At 39.0% G+C, this 22,398-nt stretch overlaps 1 protein-coding gene across 3 annotated transcripts in view; it reads right to left on the reverse strand.

Annotated features, from left to right (window-relative positions):
• LOC148871496 (uncharacterized) overlaps positions 1-22,398 on the reverse strand; it is a 181,046-nt gene that overhangs the window by 102,774 nt on the left and 55,874 nt on the right. For all 3 annotated transcript variants that reach the window (XR_016106452.1, XM_088967218.1, XM_088967219.1), the window contains exons 22-30: positions 21,368-21,464; positions 20,243-20,341; positions 20,008-20,148; positions 19,446-19,511; positions 10,380-10,877; positions 9,928-10,254; positions 6,656-6,787; positions 6,402-6,515; positions 5,982-6,166 (exon numbers count right to left, since the gene is read on the reverse strand). Coding sequence is in view for 2 of the 3 variants with exons in the window: in XM_088967218.1 (XP_088823344.1) it covers positions 5,982-6,166; positions 6,402-6,515; positions 6,656-6,787; positions 9,928-10,254; positions 10,380-10,877; positions 19,446-19,511; positions 20,008-20,148; positions 20,243-20,341; positions 21,368-21,464 (1,659 nt within the window). In the remaining variant the exon portion in view is untranslated. The remainder of the gene's footprint in view (positions 1-5,981; positions 6,167-6,401; positions 6,516-6,655; positions 6,788-9,927; positions 10,255-10,379; positions 10,878-19,445; positions 19,512-20,007; positions 20,149-20,242; positions 20,342-21,367; positions 21,465-22,398) is intronic.

A 22,398-nucleotide genomic window follows, 5' to 3' on the forward strand; every position in this document is an offset into this window, starting at 1 on the left:
CTGGACTTGACTTTACACAAATCCTAGAAATTAATTACATTCATAGTGTGAAGATATATCTTGATGTACACTATTAGAGTAGTCCTTGTTGTACAGTACCGTATTCTTATTATTTTATTTGTTCTTTTTATCTTTCAGCCCTGTAAGGGCATTCTTGTAACTGTACATAGCTTTCATCTCTTTAATATAAAAGAGACTCTTTGGGGTGGGGGTCAACCATTCTTGACACCCCTAAATCTGTTTTCTTCTTGCTCTCAAATCAGTTCACATGGTATCAGAGCAGGTTGCCCTTTGATCTTCCTTCTCTCTGATCCACCTTGTTTTTGTGATCTATTGAAAGCCTACATCTCTGCCGAGTGGTCCTGGACTGTTTTGATCTCTCCAGGAACACCTTTTCTGTTTTCTGCGCATCCAGAAAAAGATTTTATTAGATCTCTCTCGTTTGACTTCCGTTTGCAGCAAGATTTGAAAGGAGTTGTCGCCTAGCCCTTCTGAACATACTCAGAAATTTTTACAGAAATCCGTGAAGTTTTGAGAGGGATCTGGACTCTTCTTCTAGGCGGCTGCACCCAGACCTTTTCTGGACTGTATTCAGTTTTCCTTTGTTTTGGATCTTAAACAATCTCCGGTGAAAATAAGGAGTTTCTATCTCAGCTTTTTGACTCTCTTGGATTGATTACAGCCTATTTCACTAGTTTTTGGATCAAGTTTTACTTCAGTTTAGCTCCTTTAAACTTCAGCCGAACCCTATTTTGTGCTACTTTCTTGCTGTAATGGCTTCAGACAAAGGTGATATCATTCCTGTGAAGATGAATGGACAGAACTATGGGATGTGGAAGTTCCGCTTCGACTTTTATGTTGAATGAAAGGGTTTAGAAGGATATCTGAATGAAACGGTCACCAAACCAGCTGAGACCGAGGCCAAGGCTTTACAACAATAGGAATTGGATAATGCTAAATCTGTTTCTTGGATTCTGAGTTCTATTGACTATCATATATTTGTACCTATGAGGAGAATGAAAACAGCATATGAGATGTACATGTATCTAGAAAAAGTTTATCAACAACCCAACGTATCTAAACAATATCAGATAGAATCAAAAATATTTTCTTACAGCCAAGGAGATAGGAGAATACAAGAGTATTATTCTGGTTTTCTTGATTTATGGGCTGAATATGAGATTGTTCATATTGAACCCTCGGATCCAGTAGAGTGTGTGAAATATCTTCAGAAGCACTTTGAGAAGAGAAAGGTGACTCAGTTCTTGATGAGACTTAGACCTAAATATGAAATAATCAGGTCCAACATTCTGAGTAGGGGAACACTTCCAGATATGGATTCTGTTTTAGGGGAACTTCTGAGGGAAGAGACTAAACTTCTCACTGCAACTGGGTTTGATGGGAAGATGGCTGAAGTTGGGGCTGAAACAGTCTTTGTTGCTCATGGGGGTAAGAAGCCAACCTCCAAGGACTTCTCCAAAACCCAGTGCTATGAGTGTAAGATTTTTGGACATATTGCATCTCACTGTAAGAAGAAGAATGTGTGTACCTATTGCAAGCAACATGGTCATGTCATTCCAAACTGTCCAGTCCGACCAGCTAAGGGCTCTCAGAAAAAGACAGCCCCGGGCCTGTCAGGCAACAAATGGACAAGCAACAGACACTATCTACCAAGGGTGAGTCTTCAGTGAAAGGTGATTCAACAGGTGTCATGGATGAAGAAATGGTTCGGCAACTGGTATCTTCTGCTATTTCCTCTGCTTTCTCTACTATTGGCTTGTCTGGTAAGTTCTCTGCATATTGTTCTTCCCCTTCACATGCTTGGATTATAGATTCAGGTGCCACCAACCATATGACAGGAGCCTACCTCAATCACCCAATCCCTTCCACTAAAACTCACCATAAACATATTATTACTACTAATGATGAAAAGTTAAACATCATTGGTAGTAATGATTTGTCCCTTCCCTCTCTCCAAAACCCTCTTAATACCCAACCTTACCACTAATCTAATTTCTGTTGGCCAACTTGTTCCTGAAGGAAATGTTCTCACCTTTTCTCATGATGGTCGCTTGATACAGGACCAGTACACTAGGAAGGTGAAAGAGAAGGGGCATAGGTTGGGCCGTCTGTTTACGCTAGAGTTCGAGAAATCTCAATCAGGGGCATCCTCAGCTTTACTTAGTTCTTCTTTATCTGATTCTCTATTGAGTTGTAGAAAAAAAGTTTGGGATTTATGGCATAAATGATTGGGTCATCCATATTCCCAAAAGTTAAAATTTTTGTTTGACTCTTGTTTGATTAAGAATAAAATTCCTCATGTTCATACTTTTGATGTTTCTTGCACTACGTGTTGTTTGAGTAAAAGTCATGTTTTACCATTTCTTCATACATCTGAACATGCCACTAAACCTTTTGAGATAATGCATAGTGATGTTTGGTCTATTTCTATTACTTCACGATTGGGGTACAAATATTTCGTATTACTTATAGATGATTGTACCAGATATACTTGGATTTATTTTCTGTGCCACAAATCAGAAGTCTTTGGTGCATTTAAATCGTTTCATACTATGGTGCAAAATCGATTCAAGTGTAATGTGACTATCCTCCGCTTAGATTCAGGGGGAGAATATAAAGATGGAGACTTCCTAGCATACTTGAGGAGTTTAAGAATTCAATCTCAGTGCAGCTGCCTAAACACTCCACAACTGAATGGTATGGCTGAACGAAAGAATGGACATATTCTCAGTGTTGTGCAGACATTACTACAAAAGTCTCATACTCCAACTTCGTTTTGGGTAGAAGCAGCCAGTACAGCCATGTATTTGATCAATTTTCTTCCATCCTCTGTTCTAGGCAACACTTCTCCCTTCCAAAAACTTTTTGGTTATCCCCCAAATTTCTCTAGCCTTCATGTTTTTTGTTGCCTTTGTTTTGTTCATCTTCCTGTTCGTGAACGATCTAAATTAACTGCCCATTCTGCTATGTGTGCTTTTTGTGGGATATAGTCCTGACCACAAAGAACTTTTGTGCTATGGTCCTGCTATTCGTCATATTCGGATTTCTCGGAATGTTGTGTTTCTTGAACACATCTCCCTCTTTTCTAGGGTTGCTAGATTGTCTACTCCTTCCAACTCTGTTTTGCAAGACTTTGATTCAAATGACACTACTCTTCCTCAACTGAGAGAGATCTTCTTGTCTTCACCCGCAAGCAGCTATGTGTCCCGGCTCTTGCACCTACAACCCCCTTCCACCCAGTCCAGAGTATCCATCTCAGATATCCTCTGTATGTGATACCTTGACCCAAGATCCTCCTATTTCAAATAGTAGTTCAGTTATTCCACTTCGTCGTTCTACCCGTATCTCTTGACCTCCTAACCGCTATGGTTATCCTTCAAGCCATAGTTCCTTTTCTGTTGTACTTTCTTCCACAGATATCCCTAGATCTTATCAGCAAGCCATTAGAAGTTCTCAGTGGAAAGAAGCTATGGATGCCAAAATTCAAGCCCTCCACGAGAATGATACTTGGGATCTTGTGCCATCTCCTCCAGATGCTTCTATTGTTGGAAGTCGTTGGGTCTATACGATCAAACTGAAGTCAAATGATTCCCTTGATCGATATAAGGCCCGGTTAGTTTCCCAAGGATACAGTCAGGAATATGCGATTGATTATGAAGAAACATTTGCCCCGGTTGCTAAGATCACCACAGTTCGAACTCTTATGGCCATATCTGATGTTTATTCCTGGACTATTTACTAATTAGATGTGAAGAATGCTTTTCTTCATGGAGAACTAAAGGAGACAGTCTACATGAAACCTCCGCCAGGATATTGCAGTGATTCTTCACGTGTCTGTCGCTTGAAGAAGTCTTTATATGGTCTAAAGCAAGTACCTAGGGCTTGGTTTAAGAGCTTCTGGGGTGTTGTTGCAGCTGGGTATAATCAGAGTTCCTTTGAGTACTCCCTCTTTGTTAAGAGAAGACCCCAGGGTATCACTATTCTCCTATTGTATGTTGATGACATGCTTCTAACGGGGGATGATCATGACAGCATTTGTGAGCTGATGTCCTTACTTCATAACTCATTTCACATGAAGGATCCGGGTCCTCTCACTTCTTGGGTTTGGAGGTTCATCGTAGCAGTTGAGGGTATTTTATTTCTCAACAAAAATACGCCTCCAATCTCGTCAAACTAGCTGGAATCACTGATGAGAAATATGTTCATACCCCCCTGGAGCTGAATGTCAAGCTATCTAAATCCGAAGGCCTCATCCTTCCTGATGCTACCTTGTATCGTCAGCTTGTTGGCTCTTTGATCTATCTTACTATGACCAAGCCTGATATTTCACATGTTGTTCAGGTCGTCAGTCAATTTGTCTCTGCCCCACGACAACCTCATATGGCTGTTGTTCGTTGCAACATCTGTTATGTTAGAGACAACCTTTCAAAGACTATTTTTCTCTTCCTCATCATCCATACAATTAAGGGTTTAGGCTGATGTTAATTAGGCTGATTGCCCTAACACTCATCGATCCACTACTAGGTGGTGCGTTTCATGGGTGACTCTCTCATCTCCTGGAAGTGCAAGAAACAACAAACTATCTCTAAGACTTCTACTGAAGCTAAGTATAGAGCTATGTCTTCTGCATGTAGCGAGATTGTTTGGCTGAAGTCCCTTTTCATGGATCTTGGTAATTCTCCTCCTACTCCTATCCCTCTGTATGCTGACAACACCAATGCTATCAAGATTGCATCTAATTCAATCTTTCATGAGAGGACTAAACATATCGAGGTGGATAGTAACTTTATTAGAGACCTCCTTGTTGTAGGCTCTATATCTCTTCCTCGTGTAGCCTCTCACATGCAGATTGCCAACATCTTCACCAAGGCCATGACTAAAGGTTGGCATCTCATTCTTGTGGGCAAACTGATGCTGATGTCTACGCATTAGTTTGAGGAGGAGTGTGAAGATATATCTTGATGTACACAATTAGAGTAGTCCTTGTTGTACAATACTGAATTCTTATTATTTTATTTGTTCTTTTTATCTTTCGGCCCAGTAAGGGCATTCTTATAACTGTACATATCTTTTATCTCTTAAATATAAAAGACTCTTTGGGGTGGGGGTTGACCATTCTTGACACCCCTAAATCTGTTTTCTTCTTGCTCTCAATTCAGTGTGAAGGTATATCTTGATGTACACAATTAGAGTAGTCCTTGTTGTACAATACTGAATTCTTATTATTTTATTTGTTCTTTTTATCTTTCGGCCCTGTAAGGGCATTCTTATAACTGTACATATCTTTTATCTCTTAAATATAAAAGACTCTTTGGGGTGGGGGTTGTCCATTCTTGACACCCCTAAATCTGTTTTCTTCTTGCTCTCAATTCAGTTCACACATAGATGGTCGAAAAAAAAAAAACAGGAAACAATTTTCTGGGTCAAAGTAAATCAATTAGGAAGAAACCATTTCCAGTTTGTTCTTCCATCTGAAAAGAAACCGATAAGTTCTTACAAAGCAGTTAGTAATCTTCGGAACATGACTGCATATTAATGGAAAGAACCGGATGGAGAAGTTAGTGAACCACACTAGAGGCAGCAGAATGAATGTTTTGCAAGTTCTTAATTTAGGTAGTGAAGTTTGTGAATCAAAACAGTCTGCTGATACAAGTATTTTGTTTGAGAACTGCAGCAGACAACCAAAGTATTCAGTTCCACTCTACTACCATGGTATAGAAAGTTCAAAACTCATACAGTATATACAATTGATAATTTAGTAGTAGTATAAACAGAACAAAAAATCAAGCCATTCATTTTTTAAGCATGTGGACATCCACCAAGATTTATTATACAGTGCTTATCCAAAAACAGTTTTCATTACTTCAGTGCCAAATTATCTTCTAGATATATACAGAACCTAACATAGTTTTAGCCTAAAACTAAAGTGCTACGAAAAATCAAGGGTTAATAATACAAACTCGTTGCTCATTGAATTTCGTGGAAGAACAATTATCGGAGTGTCCAGTGAGAGGTCCATCTTTAATGCAGCTGCTCCATCTATCTCAGATTTCTGAATCAACCACTCAAAGCCCCCAACTTTATCAACAAGCTTAATTACTTCTTCAGTGTGGGAACTGGAAAGTTCCATGAAGTATGCAGTTATCTGCAGAGGCATGTCTTTGTAATTGTCAGAAGAATTAGAGAAAAAAAGGCATGAAGAAATACATAATAAAGTCAAAAGAAAAGAAAACACATCAGATAATGATCACGAATCACTTCAAAAACAAGAAAAGGCATTGCCGATCAAAGATAACATGAATATCAGAATGAGCATTTCAATCAATGATAAGGATAACAACAACTGTCCCAAAATGCTACAATCTTTCAGATGGCATTACCTCTTGAACAAATCGATAAAGGATGACAATGCGTACTGCAGAAAGACGACCGCATAAGCTATAATCATACCCTTCATAATCATCATCTTCAGCACTGTATGATTTAAATATATACTAAAAAAAGGAAAAAAGAAAGAGAAAAAAAAAGGTCATCCAAGCAGGATTGAAATAAGAAGAGCAGAAAAGTTAATCAAGTCATTAGTTTGATACAAGAGACATATCATTAGTTATTCAAGAAAAAGAAACAGTGGTACCTTAATAAGGGATTCTGTACCCTGATTACGTATATCACAAAGCCAACCCCAACAGTGGTCTGGTCCAAGAGACATATCACACAGCCTGAAATTCCCCAGTGTGCCCTCTATAGAAAGAGAGCCTGGGTGAACCTTGGAGAAGGAATTGGGTCAAATAATACAATTAGAGCAAGACAAAGATCAAAAAAGCAATGATTTTCTAATCACAAATGAAAACATACAAGAAAAAAAAAATGAATGCATATCATGTGTATAAAAATGATGTGATTCAAGCAAAATGACAACCAGTATTCTCAAACCCCAGATCAGAAGATGACTGTTACAAGATCTGCTTCCATGAAGGAACAAGTGGACAAAATTGAGGTGGAGATGCACAAGTTTACTAGAAATCTCAAAGATATCAAAGAAACTCAGTCTGCAGTTCTAACTCAATCTGAAAAGATGACTCTGAGGACCCCCCAACAAGCAAGAATGTAAAGATTGCTGATGAGTCTTTTCGAAAGGATGTCAAACCTAACAATAAATTTTGAGAAAAATTGTGTAGCAGGGGTCAGCATGGAGGACAGAAAGAGAAACTCTAGCTAGGATCATTGGATCTTGGATATGCAATATTTGAGGCTGCCATTGGGGGTAAATCCTGAGTGATCTGTTTAGGAACTTAGTGTTAGAGAAATTAGGAAATTGAGACTTGGAAGATCAATTACAAATCCCTAGGCATAGAATAACTTTGATGAAGTCAACCCTCGCTACTCTCCCTGAATAATATTTGTTTTTTTTGGTAATAAAATAAAACTTATAAAAATGAAAAAATAAATTGCAAAGGACAAAAGAAAAAACAAAACTTCAAAACCCACATAAGCAATCCAACCCGACCGAGCCTCCACAAAAAACAGAAGAACCTAGAAGCTCAAAAATTCATCACAAAATAAACCACACAACAGCAAAAACTCAATGCTGGACAGAAGTTTACATGGTCCAACCTACAGGCTAACCCAATCTGCTCAAAACTTGATAGATTCCTATTCACAGTGGACTAGGAGCATCATTTTGTTTTAGTAATTTGGTGTCAAAAGCTTTATCTAGAGTTACTTCAATCATTGGCCTATCTCTCTATCTATGAAGGACTTGAGAGGAAGGGGTTCAGCTCCATTTCTATTTGAGAATATGTGGCTTTGTCACCTTGGTTTTAAGGAGAAAATTAAGGAATGGTAGGAAGAAAGCAATCCAAGGGTTAATTGAGAGGGGTTGAGGTTCCATCTAAAATAATTAAAGGACTTGAAAGTTAAAATAAAAGAGTGGAATTTTCAACAGTTTGGTGGAAGATCACAAGGTTTGGTTGGAAAGGAATTTTGACTTAAAAGAAGTAAAGGAGGCAGTTTTCTCGATGGATAGAGCTAAAGCACCTGGGTCGGATGGGTTTACAACGTCTTCCTACCACAATTGCTGGGATTTTTTAAAAGAAAATTTATTGAGAGTCTTCAATGAATTTTTTAGAACAGGGATGATAAATCCTTGACTAAATTCCACTTTTATTGCTTTGATCCCGAAGAAGTTCGAGGCGCAAACCACCCAAGAGAGTTTGGACCCATCAGCCTAGTTAATAGATTGTATACAATCATTGCAAAGGTAGTGCTCGAAGAATAGGATATGTGCTTCCTTTTATCATCTCTCCAAATCAAGGAGCTTTTGTAAAGGACAAACAGATTATCGATCAGATCTTAATTTTGAATGAGAGCGTTAAGGATTCAAAAGGAAAAGAAAGAAGGGAATAGTTTGCAAACTTGATTTGGAGAAGGACTATGATTTGGTGAACTGGTCTTTTTATTGGAAGTAATGGAAAATTTTGGATTTTGGGGAGAAATGGAGCAAATGGATTCGAGGTTGTATAAAAAGTTGACACTATTCAATATTGGTGAATGGGATGTAGTTAATCAATTTCCAGCTATTAGAGGGATTAGACAGGATGACCCTCTCTCCCCCTTTCTTTTTACCTTGGTAGGTAATATTTGGGACATTAATCCAAAAAGCAGATTCAGTGGAGATTGGGAAGGGATAGAGTGCCTATCACCCATCAGCATCAGCAATTTGTTAATGACACAATATTATTATGTGAAGGAGGTGATCCTAGTTGGGTGAGACTATGAAGTTAGCATTTCAACTCATATGACAAATGTCAAATTTGAAAATCAATTTTAACAAGGGTTGTGTAATGGGAGTGAATATCAATGAAATGGTGATGTCAAAGTGTGTAGCTATCTTCAGTTGTGAAGTATCACAATGGCCTATGAATTACTTGGGCCTACCCTATGGAGACAATCAGAGAAATGGTAATTTGTGGAACCTAGTGGTCGATAAAGCTACAATGAGATTAGCTTCTTCAAAGAGGAATTACCTATCTATGGGAGGGACCATAGCCTTAATTAAATTGACTTTGAAGTAATCACTACAAGGGTAATAGTAATACAATGGTTGAAGCTTTGAAGTTATTCGAAGACATTTCCACATCAGATCTGCTGAACAATTGTAAGAAAGTGGCTTCTTCAGCTCCTAACAGGAATGTTCTAGATCTTGATTTCATAAAGCTGAACTTTGATGGTAGCAGTGAAGGAAATCCCAGCCCATCAGGCATTGGAGGATCTTTAGGAATGAGGAGGGTGAGACTATTGCTACGTTTTCAGGCCCAACTGGGGAAGGAGATTTTCTCCGAGCTGAAATTGTGGCCATCTTGGAAGGTGTCAAAAAGGCTAAGGAGCTCAAACTGAAGCTTTGATACCAAATTTGATGGGATCTGGACACCACAGGAGTTGCTTCAAGGGAACCCTTCCTCCTAAATTGAAAATAGAGTAAAAGATAAGAAAATAGGAGAAGAAGAAGAGAGAATTTTAGAGGGAACCAACCCAATGACCAGCTTTTCATTCAAATTCCCATAATTCACCAAGCTTCAATATATGGGCATAATGTGATAAGGCTATTACATATTTCATTTTAAACTCCTTGTGTAGGTTGTCCAATGAATGTCTTCTTTCTGTTCTGTTTTCTTCATTTTTCAACGTCTCCCAAAATAACAACCTTGGTAACGAAGAAAACAACACTGAAAAGAGATACCCAAGTAGTCTTTATTCTTGTTAGGAGATCATGAAGTGGAAAAGTCATGATACCAGCCAAAGCGAAAGCAAAAATGCTGTTTAAGTGCATGATCACCATCTGGTGCAACATAATTCACAGAAAAACAAGATAAGTCAAGCAAGTGAAATATAGAAAAGCCAACACACCTTCACATCAAACAAAAAACTCTCTTGGACAAGCATGGCAAGCTGAGAACCATCCTCCTTATTCAGAAATACGCAGACACTACCAACATCCATGCTCAAATTAAAAACTATACGGCTTTTACCATAGCCCAGCAAACCCCTAACAAAAGAACGCCCATTTTCTTCCGTCTTTTCTCTGATCTGAGAAGATTCAACTACAGGATCACTATTCTCATTTTTGCTGCCTACCCCAGAATTTGCTGAGCTCAGATCCAAACCAAACTCAATTAAAGCAACAAGAGTAGGTCTATTGCAAAACAATTCCAACTTAGACATGTGAATTTTCATCTGGAAAAACAAACTAACAAATTTAGCAAATAAAGTTAGAAGTAAAAGAAAAAAGACAGGTTAGAATTACGAATAATCAAGGATCCAAATAAAATTAAGATCCACGATGCTGTCATGTTCATTACCTGTGAATCAATACCATCATAAAAGGGAGAGCTAAGACTCTTTGATGAAAAGATAAAAGCAACAAAATGAGAAGTATCATTCTCCGGTGCCTCATAAAACAACTCAGAAGCAATACCCTTCCATTGTGTTGAATCACTATCAGGAGTAAAATCTTCAGTAGAAACAAATCCAACATAATGATCACTTATATCTGAAGATTCATGCTTTAAACCTTCATGAATATCAGTAATTTGTGAGTAAAAACCGGTATCAGGATTACTCATTAAATCAGGCAGAGCATCTGTAAAACTTTCATCATCCTCCGGAAACATCATCGATAACCCTTTCACATTAGGATCTAAATCACCAAGTGAAGTGGATACATCATCACCACTGAGCACAGAACAGGCTAAATACTGTGTAGACATCGAAAGACGACCTTGAAGCTCATCCTTAATTTTAAGAGAATGCAGTTTCATGTTGACAGTCAGCTCATCCTGTGAATGAACAAGATACACCTGCAATAAAATACTGACACACATATAACCCCATCCAAGGTATAATAATTGGATTCAGAATGCGCAGATCATGGCATGTCTCTGGAACAGTATGGAACCTCATATTAGTGTGAAATTGATGTTCTTTGTTACTGTGAAAGAAATTAGGAAACATGCCAAACAGCTGTATTCTAGACAGGATAATGTTAACTAGAATATATCAATTATACCAGGAATATTTTCAGCTACAACAAGGTGATAAGAGTGTGGAGCAGTACTATGCTAGTTTAAGGAGTTTGCGCAATGAGTTGGATTCATACCAGCCCCTTTTGATTGATCTCAAAGTACAGAAACAACAAAGAGATCATTTAGATGTGGCAAGATTTTTTTTTCTAGATTGAGGATTGAATTTGAATAGGAGTGTGCCCAGATTTTAGGTAGCAGTGATATACCCACACTATCAGAAGTTTTCTCCAGAGTCATAAGGGTTACGATCCCACATACCAGAGGTGGTAGAGGTGGCTCTCGTGGTAGAAGCAACTATCCCAGAGGGGGTAACCATGGCATGAGAGGAGGTTGTGGTGGTTGTAGAGATGGGAATGTTAGAGTTCATGGTGTTGGTGTTGGTGATCGAGGAATGGTCAAAGAATGCAGCTATTGTGGTTGGGAAGGACAAACTGATACCGTGAACTATTGTTATTGTTAGTGTCGAGTATGTAGGGGTACTTCAGTCTTTATACTTATGTTGAGGTTGCTGATCTGTAATATTATATTATAGCTAGTGTCCCTCACTTAAGTAAGGGCACATGTGTCTTTTCCATTATGTTAGTAATATAAAACATGTCTGGCCGAATGGGAGAGGTTCTCTCATTCGAACCAGACTTTTCTTCTCTCCTTTTCTCCTCTTTTCTCTCTCTCTTTCTTTCTTCTTTCTTCTCTCTTCTTGGCTGTTATCAGACTAACAGAACTCAAGGGCAGGCCGAATCATAATATGGTATCAGAGCTCAACTAAGCAACTCGGATCTGCCCAGATTTTTGTTTTCTGTGCACTCAGTCTAGGGTTTTCTCTTGATTTCTCTGCCATCAATTGGAGATAAGGGAAAGGGATGAAAAGGAGTGGTTGCCCTCTTCCCTTGGAGGTCTCTATGCCTTCAGTTGTACTGTTCATGGTCGGTTGCTGTAGTTTCTAAGAAGCCCTCCCCTAATTGATGAAGAGAAGAGGGCTGATTCGTGTGGTGTAGTGGGTGTCTTGTGTGATCTGATTTCTTTTTCTGTGGTTTGTTTTTCGGGTGATGAGGTAAGAGATTTCTATACAGATTTTTGTTATGAATCAAATAGGAAGTATGTTTCAGATCGTATGGTGGGATTTCAGATTGTAGTGTGCTAGGGTTTATGCTGTTTTTTAGTGTGATTCGAAGGGGGAGTGGTCCTCATATAGTGTGGTGAGATTTCAGGTAGTCGTAGGGTAGGGTTTGTGGTGTAAAGAGTGTAATCTTCAGCAATAACAAGTGTTGAAACCAGTGTGACCAGTGTGATCAAGTAGTGTGCAGTGTACCGAATTCAGTAATAACAGAATTCAGCAATGGGAGATATCAGTGATAGCAAATCTAATGTGATGATACCTACTGACTACCTGAATGTTCAAATGACCTCCATTAAACTGAATGGAGAGAATTATGTACCTTGGGCTAAATCTATAAAAGTCTTTCTTAAAGCAAAGAAGAAGGTGAAACACATAAGGGAGGAAAAACCCTCCACTGATTCTCATGAGTATGATGATTGGGAACAAGAGGATGCACAGATTATCACGTGGTTATGAAATAGTATGGAACCCAAGATTAGTGTAAATTTCAAGTTTCTTGACACCGCCAAAGATGTGTGGGACCATGCTAAGAAGTTGTATTCTGGTCAAAACAATACAACTAGAGTATATCAGTTGTATCAAGAATACTTTAATTTGCAACAGGGCAATCAAAGTCTTGAGGAGTACCATGCTAATATGAGAAACATTCGTAATGAGTTGAACGTTTATCACCCCCTCACTTCTCATGTCAAAATTCAGCAACAACAGAGAGAACAACTTGATGTGACTCAATTTTTGGTGGGGCTGAAATCTGAGTATGAACCAGTGCGGGCTCAGATACTAGGAGGGTCAGCTCTCCCTTCCTTAGAAGAGGTGTTTGCTCGACTTCGGAGGACTTCCATTGGATCTACTAAGAACTCTAATGTTTCTGATAGATCAGCCTATGCAATATCAAGGGGCCGTGATGTTAGAAGCGGAGCTCGGGGAGCTCAGTTTGGCCGTAATGGTAGCAGTGGTCTAGTATATGGCCAAAGTGGTGGTGGTGGACCTACATATAACCGTGGTGGCGGTCGTACTAGAGGTAGAGATTTGGGGGGAGCCTGTGGCAAAGGATGTGGCTCGGGTCCGAGGAGATGTACTCATTGTGGTATGGATGGACATACCATTAATTATTGCCATGACTTGCATGGTCCACCCTCAACTTGGGCCAATCATGCCATGACTAGTGACACCAATTTCAGACAGAAGAGTCATTCAGTTGATCAAATGCCTCCTACATCCACAGATGTTCCCGGGAAGGAGATGGTGAGTGTTCCCCGTGATGAGTATGAGAGGTTTTCCCAATCCACATCTCAGCAGAACACGACTACTTTCGCACACTCGGGTATGGCTCGTTTGGCTCTGGAGCCTCTGATCACATGACTGAAACTCCAGGTGTGTTTTCTTCCCTCTGGAGCCTCTGATCACATGACTGAAACTCCAGGTGTGTTTTCTTCCCTCTCTCATTGCTCAACATCACAATCTGTTACCCTTGCTAATGGTTCAACATCCTCCATTTGTGGTGTTGGCAATGTTAACATGACCCCCTTCCGTTTAACCTTATGTCTGTTAGTAAGTTGACCAAGTCACTCAATTGCTCTATTACTTTTACCCTTCTTCGTGTATTTTTCAAGATCTCAAGACAGGGATGAAGATTGGTGGAGGGCATGAAGCTGGTGCATTGTATTATCTTGACGATAGTAGAAGAACATCAACAGCTCTCCAGTCATCTCTCTCTCCTCTCCAGTGGCACTATTGATTTGGTCATCCTTCGCTGAAAGTTTTGAAGTCTTTGGTTCCTTCGTTGAGTCAACTTTCTGTTTTAGATTGTGAGTCGTGTCAGTTGGGGAAACATCATTGTGTTCCCTTCAGTCCTAGGGTTGATAACCGTGTGTCGAGTCCTTTTTCTTTGGTTCATTCAGATGTTTGTGGTCCTTATAAAGTGATGTCATACAATGGATATAGATATTGTCATTTTTGTTGATGATTATTCAAGGATGACGTGGCTCTATTTAATGAAAGAAAGGAGTGAATTGTTTACCATCTTCCAAAAATTTTATGCTGAGATTCGCAACCAATTTGGTGTTCACATTAAAATTTTTTGTTCCGATAATGGTCGTGAATATTTCTCTTCATCATTTCAAGAATACTTGGACCAACATGGCATTATACATCAGACCTCATGTACCTACACCCCACAACAAAATGGGGTGGCTAAGAAAAAGAATCGCCATCTTTTGGAAACAGCTCGATCCCTCATGCATCACATGAATGTTCCCAAACTCTTTTGGAGTGATGCGGTGCTTACTTCTTGCTTCTTGATTAATCGGATGCCCACATCTATCCTTGATGGTCATTCCCCATTCACTACCTTGTTTCCCACCTTGTCTCTATTTCCTCTTTCTCCTCGAGTTTTTGGGTGTGTCTGCTTCATCCATAATCTGGGCCCCGGGAAGGACAAGTTAGATGCACGATCCATTAAGTGCATCTTCCTTAGTTATTCCCGGACCCAGAAAGGGTATGTGTTATCATCCTAGTTCTCGACGTTCCTTTGTGTGTTGATGTTACTTTCTTTGAGTCTACTCCATTTTTCTTGGGGTCTGGTGATGCTTCTTCCTCCTCATCACCTCCTCCTCTTCCACTTCCAGTTGCGGATTTTGTTCCCCTTGTTCCAGCTGTGACCAAGTCCTTGCCTCCAGTGCCACCGCCTATTGAACGGCCACCTATGCATCAAGTGTGTACACATCGCCCACATGTACCGGCTGGTACTCCTCCAGCTCCATCAACATCGACAGATCCGGCAGTTGTCTCCACACCAGCCCCAAACCCAGTATCTGATCTTGATCTTCCCATTGCCTTGCGGAAAGGTAAACGCACTTGTACCCTTCATCCTATTTCCAATTATGTTTCACTCACTCACCTTTCCGCTTCCCATCGCTAGTTTATCTCTTTGTTATCCTTAGTTATTGTCCCTAAGGATGTCCAGGAAGCCCTTGCCTCTCCACGGTGGTGTCGTGCAATGGAAGAAGAACTCTTAGCTCTAACTCATAATCATACTTGAGACCTTACCACTCATCCTCCTGGAAAGCAGGTTGTCAGTTGTAAGTGGGTTTATACTGTTAAGTATTTACTTGATGGTAGTGTAGAGTGCCTAAAAGCTAGATTGGTTGCAAAAGGTACTCCCAAACCTATGGTATTGACTACACAGAGACCTTCTCCCCAGTTGCTAAGATAGGTTCAATTCGTGTTGCGATCTCTCTCGCTACTATGTATGATTGGCTCCTCTATCAACTTGATATCAAGAATGCTTTCTTGCATGGTGATTTGCTCGAGGAGGTCTATATGGAGCAACCACCAGGGTTTGTTGCTCAGGGGGAGGATGGTAAGGTGTGCAGACTGAAGAAGGCTATTTATGGGCATAAACAGTCTCCTCGAGCATGGTTTGGTAGGTTCAGTGAGGTGGTAAAGAAGTTTGGTATGAAACAATGCCAAGTTGATCATTCAGTCTTCAGTCATGACTCTCAGGTAGGAAAAATCCTATTGGCGGTGTATGTAGATGATATTGTTATTGCTGAGAATGATAAAATGGGCATTAACAGGTTGAAGACTTTTCTACAGGAACATTTTCAAACAAAGGACCTTGGTAAATTGAAATATTTCTTGGGGATAGAAGTAGCAAGGTCTAAGCATGGTATTAATTTGTGTCAGAGGAAATATGTGTTTGATTTGCTGAAGGAAACAGGTCGGTTAGGTGCTAAACCAGCTGAAACACCTATGGAAACAAATACTAAGTTGAGCAGTGATATGGGTGAAGTATTTGAAGACCCTAGCAGATACCAGTGACTTGTAGGTAAACTGAACTACTACCTAACCATTACTCAGCCAGATATTTCATTTGCGGTTAGTGTTGTAAGTCAGTTCATGCAGAAACTTCTAGTTCCTCATTGGGATGCGGTTCTAAGAATTGTGAGGTATTTAAAAGGGGCTCCTGGTCGTGGTTTGATATACAAAAGTGGTGGAAAACTTGAAATAGAATGATATACTAATGCTGATTGGACCGGTTCTATGTCTGATAGGAGGCCTACCATAGACTATTGAACTTTTCTTGGGGGTAATCTGGTGACATGGAAAAGTAAGAATCAGACAATCATGGCGAGAAGCAGTGCAGAGGCAGAATATAGAGCTATGGCACATACTACTTGTGAATAAGTGTGGCTAAGGAACCTTCTACAGGAGATAAGATACAATGTTAACACTCCAATGAAGCTTTACTATGACAATCAAAGCTGCAGTTCATATTTCTTCTAATTCGGTGTTTCATGAAAGAACCAAGCACATAGAGGTTGACTGTCACATTGTGAGAGAGAAGGTGCTGAATGGAGTGATAGACACTACATATGTTAACACAAGGAACCAGTGGGCAGACTTATTTACTAAAGCGTTGAGTCGGGGAAAAGTGGACTACATATGTAACAAGCTGGGATTATATGATATATACTCACTAGCTTGAGAGGGAGTGTAAGTGTCGAGTATGTAGGGGTATTTCTGTCTTTATACTTATGTTGAGGTTGTTGATCTGTAATATTATATTATAACTAGTGTCCCTCACTTAAGTAAGGGCACATGTGTCTTTTCCATTATGTTAGTAATATAAAACACATCTGGCCGAATGGGAGAAGTAATTTTTCTCTCATTCGAACCAGACTTTTCTTCTCTCCTTTTCTCCTCTTTTCTCTCTCTCTTTCTTTCTTCTTTCGTCTTCTCTCTTCTTGGTTGTTATCAGACAAGCAAAACTCAAGGGCAAGCCAAATCATAATAGTTATGATCTATATGGCCCACCATCTACATGGGCCAATCATATTTATATATTAGGAGAGTGGTACTACAGGAGATGTGTCTATTGCTTTAGGAACTGGGAAGAAGGAAATGGTCTCTATCACCCGATAGAGATTTCCTGTGGGAACCAGGGGAGGAGAAAAAGGACCATAGAGTTATGGGAAGTGGTGTGCAGAAGTAAGAAACATGGTGGCTTAGGTCTTGGGAACATTCAAGAAGGAAGCAATGCCTTATTAGGGAAATGACTATGGAGTTTGCCCTTGGAAAGAGATAAATTGTGGGCAAAGGTAGTTGTTTGTATCCATGGGCTTGCGGCAAATGAGTGGGATTCTAGAATCTTGGCTAGAGCTACAACATCCTCTCCATAGAAATCCATTCATGCAATCCTTCCTTCCATCTTTGCATTCATCAGGTATAACCCATGCTCTGGAAACCTAGCTAAATCCTGGGAACATGTTTGGTTGTGTAACTCACCTTTAAAGGAACAATTTCCTTCCTTTTTTCCCCTTTCTACACAGAGGGGGAACCCATTTCATTGTTTGTGGTTCCCTCTAACTCTATAGTTGGATTTCGCTGGGATTTGGGTTATAGAAGAGGCCTCCAGAAGAATGAAATTTGCAATGTCTAAAACTTGCTTCAAAATCTTTAAAAAGTTGCATTGGATCATTCAAAAAGTGACTATAGAGTTTGGACCCCTTCTCTCTTTGGTTCCTATGGTGAGAAGGGGCCAAATGGGCGTTAGTCATTTATTTCTTTTAAGGTATGTTCTTTTAGCTATGGGCCTCTTTTGTTTTCTTTTAATTATTTCATGAGTGTTGGTCACCCTATTAAGGGCATCCAAGGAACCGTACTCAGTTTAAAATTAAGAGAATAAAAGACATCTTGAATACTCAGAAGCTTTTAATTGAGGGTGATTCAAAGTTGGTGATTAGATGGCTGCAAAAGGAAGGGGATGAGGGATGGTGGGAATATATTCATGAGAGAAGGAGGATTAGAAGGCTTCTCCAAGAGATGGAGGTCACTTTACATTCTATGAAAAGAGATGCAGATTCATTGGCAAAACAAGGGGTGGGAAGAAATCAATTATTTGGGGCTTGTTTGTAACTTGTTCATCTTTTGGGAGAGATGAGAGAGTTTATCCATCCATTCTCTGCTTCCGCCAATTTTTTCCAGGGCACATAATTCACCTCATTCAGTTTCATAGATGCCATCTGTACAGTAAAATAATTAGGAGGTACAACCAAACTCGAATTTTGATCACCACTACCTAAGGCTGCTATGATGCTTGTCTTCAACACCCCATGCAACTTGTAACCTTGAGGCAAGAGAAAACAACAAAAAATAACCACCACACGTCTTTTAAACTGTAAACAGCACCGTTATATAAAAAATACACCACCTGAACCACAACAGCACAACTTATTGTAGTGTCTCCTCCACCAACCATCTAGAGCTATCCAACTCACACAACATATGATCTCATCAGAAAATAAGCCATCAACCTACTTCTACTCAAACAAGCACAGCTCCTTATTCCTCTTGGGAACTACCCCAAGACAGGGCTCACACCACCACACATCAAACAAGACTGCTACCCATCACCCATGGTGACAGCTAACTTGATGAAAAAGAAGAATGCAACCCCCTTACATGGTGTGCTTCTGAAACAAGAAAAAAAAAAAAAAAAAAAAAACATCACAAGATAGTAGGAGAGATAAAAGAGATTGCAAACTTCTCTAAACCAGATCACAGCCTTCCAGGTGTTCTAATACCATGTGATCACACCAACAAACCAGCAGGAAACAGTATGGAAAAATAAGAGAAAGAGAGGAAAAAGAGAGTAGATAAAGAAGAGAAAAAACCAAGGCCAATTGGGAGCAATTGACCCCCCCTGTCCAAGTCAGCTAGTATTTATAGATTACCAAAGATGTGTACAATGACTATTGTGCTCCTGATCAGGTATGGGACACAGAACAAAGAACATAAGGCATCAATTGTTAGTCTGAGAGAAAGAGAAAAGACAAGAGGAAAGCCAAGAGTTCAGACCTGTTAGGGTTGATTGGTATGATCGAACCAACTCTAAAGGAAAGAATTTATATTACGAATGTGAATGGACAAGGTTGTCCTTACAAAAGAAATAAAAGAAAAGAGCCGTACACTAATGGACACACCTACTAGATTACAGGAAAGAAAAGGTAAAAGTACATAATTACCCTCCACTTCTCTCTACATCAATCACAAATATTAAAAACATACTGTAATCACAGAAATATCCTTAATAAGTTGGATCATAACATAATAATAGAAGTACCAGAAAGTTGATACTATTTATTTCCAATGAAGATCAAACTAGAACTATTACACAAACAACAACAGAGATTTTCATAATAAACATCTATCTGTAAACTAACCTTTCCTCCACCAGCAAGGATCTCAAGAATAAGAGTCTCTTCAAGTTTTTCATGGACTTCAAAAGCCTGGAAATCATAATAAATGAATGTTTTCATAAGTCTTATGAATCTAAGGAATAAACTAAGTTAGGGGTGGCCACCAGCCGAGCTTCTCACGAGCTTATCAAGCTCGGCTTGGTTCAAACCAAGCTTCAAGCCGAGCTCAAGCCCAATATATAGGCTCGTTTGCTAGTTGAGCTGAGCTCGGGCCAAGTAAAGCTTGGTTTGTGAGGCTCACAAGCTTAGTATAATAAATAAATCATTTTTATTATATATAAAAATATTTTTTATATATAATATTTTTATTTTTTATGTATAATAGTAAGTAATTTTTATAATTCTTAATTTGCTGTATGTAAAATAAATTAAAAAAAAAAATATTTTTATATTGAAACTAGCTCGAACCGAGCTCAAGCCTAATACTCTTTCTGCGAGCCGAGCTCGAATGGCCTCTAAATTGAAACTCCTCTTCTTCAAAGTCCTAGAGAAAACAGAAAAAAAAAAATGTGTTCAAGTGCCACACCTTCCCATATATTAATAGCTTTGTTTCCAGCAACACCCCATCGATGACAAGGTTAGTTTTTCTTGGGTTAGCAGTTTGAAATTCACCAATTTCAAAAGTACCATCATTTGATTCTCCTAGTACGTCAACAGAAGGAGGAGCCTACATCCAACACAAGAAAACATAATAGTCAATTGATAACATGGTTCGGTACAAAGAATACAAAAAAATCCAAGACAAGGATCATATGTAGTACAGAAGCTCTATAAGTGGCTTGTATTAGTCCCTTCAACCAAGCACCCTTCTCCTCATTGTCCTGAAATTCTATGATCAAGGTGTTTGAAGATTCTAGAGCCTGAAAAAAAATGTTATTCAAATATTACACAACATAAAAATCTGAAGGGGGTGCCAAATATTCTCTGCATCTACTTTACACAAAAAACCAGATCAAACTCTATCAATTGAGAAGAATTCTTTCAAGGAGATTAGATAAATGAGGGGAAAATCATAATACAGATTTATGTAAATGGTTTAACACAAATAAGATAAATAGGCCTGAAAAAAAATGTTATTCAAATATAACACAACATAAAAATCTGAAGGGGGTGCCAAATATTCTCTGCATCTACTTTACACAAAAAACCAGATCAAACTCTATCAATTGAGAAGAATTCTTTCATGGAGATTAGATAAATGAGGGGAGAATCATAATACAGATTTATGTAAATGGTTTAACACAAATAAGATAAATTTGTATACAAGAAAGAGGGAAACATAAAGTAATCTTTCACTAACATTTTGTTAAACTTAATCAATCAAATACCTCCCAAGGTACCATATGAATTTCCCATGTACAGGGGTATTTTAGTAAAAATGATAATTGAAGCTCTTGCTTTCATTTCACTGAACATCATGTCTAGATTTGTAACGGAACCATCATAACATGTTCTATGCAGTTAGAAAACAACTAAATTACTTTTTGACATGCTTTACCCCATGCAAATACAGGAAAAGAGCCAAAACAACCAAGAAAAGGAGAGAGACAGGAAGGGATCAGCTTCAAAAAGAACCAACACTGCATTGGAATAATTTATAGAAAAGTGTGATATATAAGAACTACATTCCTTGAAGCACAAGAATATCCACAGAAAAGAGCTAAAAAGTCACAAATAGAGTCACCATGCACTATAAGACCAGAAAACACAACAATAACACTATCATGCCCACCCTAAAACTATTACTATCTCCAGAGAAACCTAAACTCCAATGGGAGCAGGATCAGAATTAATCTTGATAACTACATTACAAATTTTTATCCACATTAAGTTGCAAGAAAATAACCATAGCAACTAGTATTTCACTTGAAATCACCATTGTTTACCTTCTGAATATCTATTCCCCTCGAACACACAGCAATAGCAAAAGGCGAACCATCAATACTTGATGGAGGAACTTCGCATACTTGTTGACCTGCCATACTGCAATATAACATAATCGAAAATTTATTATGCATCCAAAGAGAATCTTATGATAAAAAGAACAAAAGGCTTGCTGTTTTATTATTATTAGAAAGAAACATTTGCTTGTCCATTTGGTACTTGCATTTGGAAATGTTTTGCTCGCCGACCTTTACATAGCCAAAGAAAAGAAAAAGAATAATGTGGTGCTGCATGAGGGCAACGACCATTTGGATTTGTTTTTGAACAGTAAAGAAGATTTTATTAAATCGAGAGAATTTGTACATGTGGTTGAGATATTACAAACACCCAAATTCGTAAGATTTACATTAGCACCCAAAATAGCTGGTGTCTATTAGCCCCCTGTTTTTTGATAGTGAATCCACCATCCCATTGGCGGTTCTTCTGGCCCATAAGTAGGAAGTGTAAACTCCCTAGATCAACAATCAATCCCCTGAAGACATGCCTGTAAAGCAAAGGGGCTTGTCATAGGCCTTTTGCCCAAGTGATTACCAGCTTCAAGTCCCCTTCTACTTCAAGATTTTGAAGTCTGACTGCTTTGCTAGTCTTAGGCCTCGCAGTAAAGCCATCAGTTCAGCTTTCAGGGAGCCTCCCACTCCAATAGGTCCTGAATACATGGCCACCACCCTTCCTATGGAGTCTCTGTATACCGCCCCCCCCCCCTCCCCAATACCTTCTGGCCCCGAGTTACCCACAACAACCATTTGGACAATTGAGATGAAAGAAATTCAAGAATTTTTAGGGAGCAGGAAAGGAGGTATTGATTTGGTGGATTAAAGTTACAACTCTAAAAAGGGTAGAGCTCTTGGCTGTTCTTCAAGGAATGCAGCTACCAAGAATCAAAAAAGGATACTGGTTATAGGGGACGCACAGGTGGTGGTTGAAGAATGGTAAAAAAGAAGTGTAGGCCTAAAACTGAACTTAGAAAGTTTGG

The sequence above is a fragment of the Nelumbo lutea genome, chromosome 2, assembly GCF_056320005.1.
Source record: "Nelumbo lutea isolate HS-2025 chromosome 2, American lotus-T2T, whole genome shotgun sequence".
NCBI classification, from domain to species: domain Eukaryota; kingdom Viridiplantae; phylum Streptophyta; class Magnoliopsida; order Proteales; family Nelumbonaceae; genus Nelumbo; species Nelumbo lutea.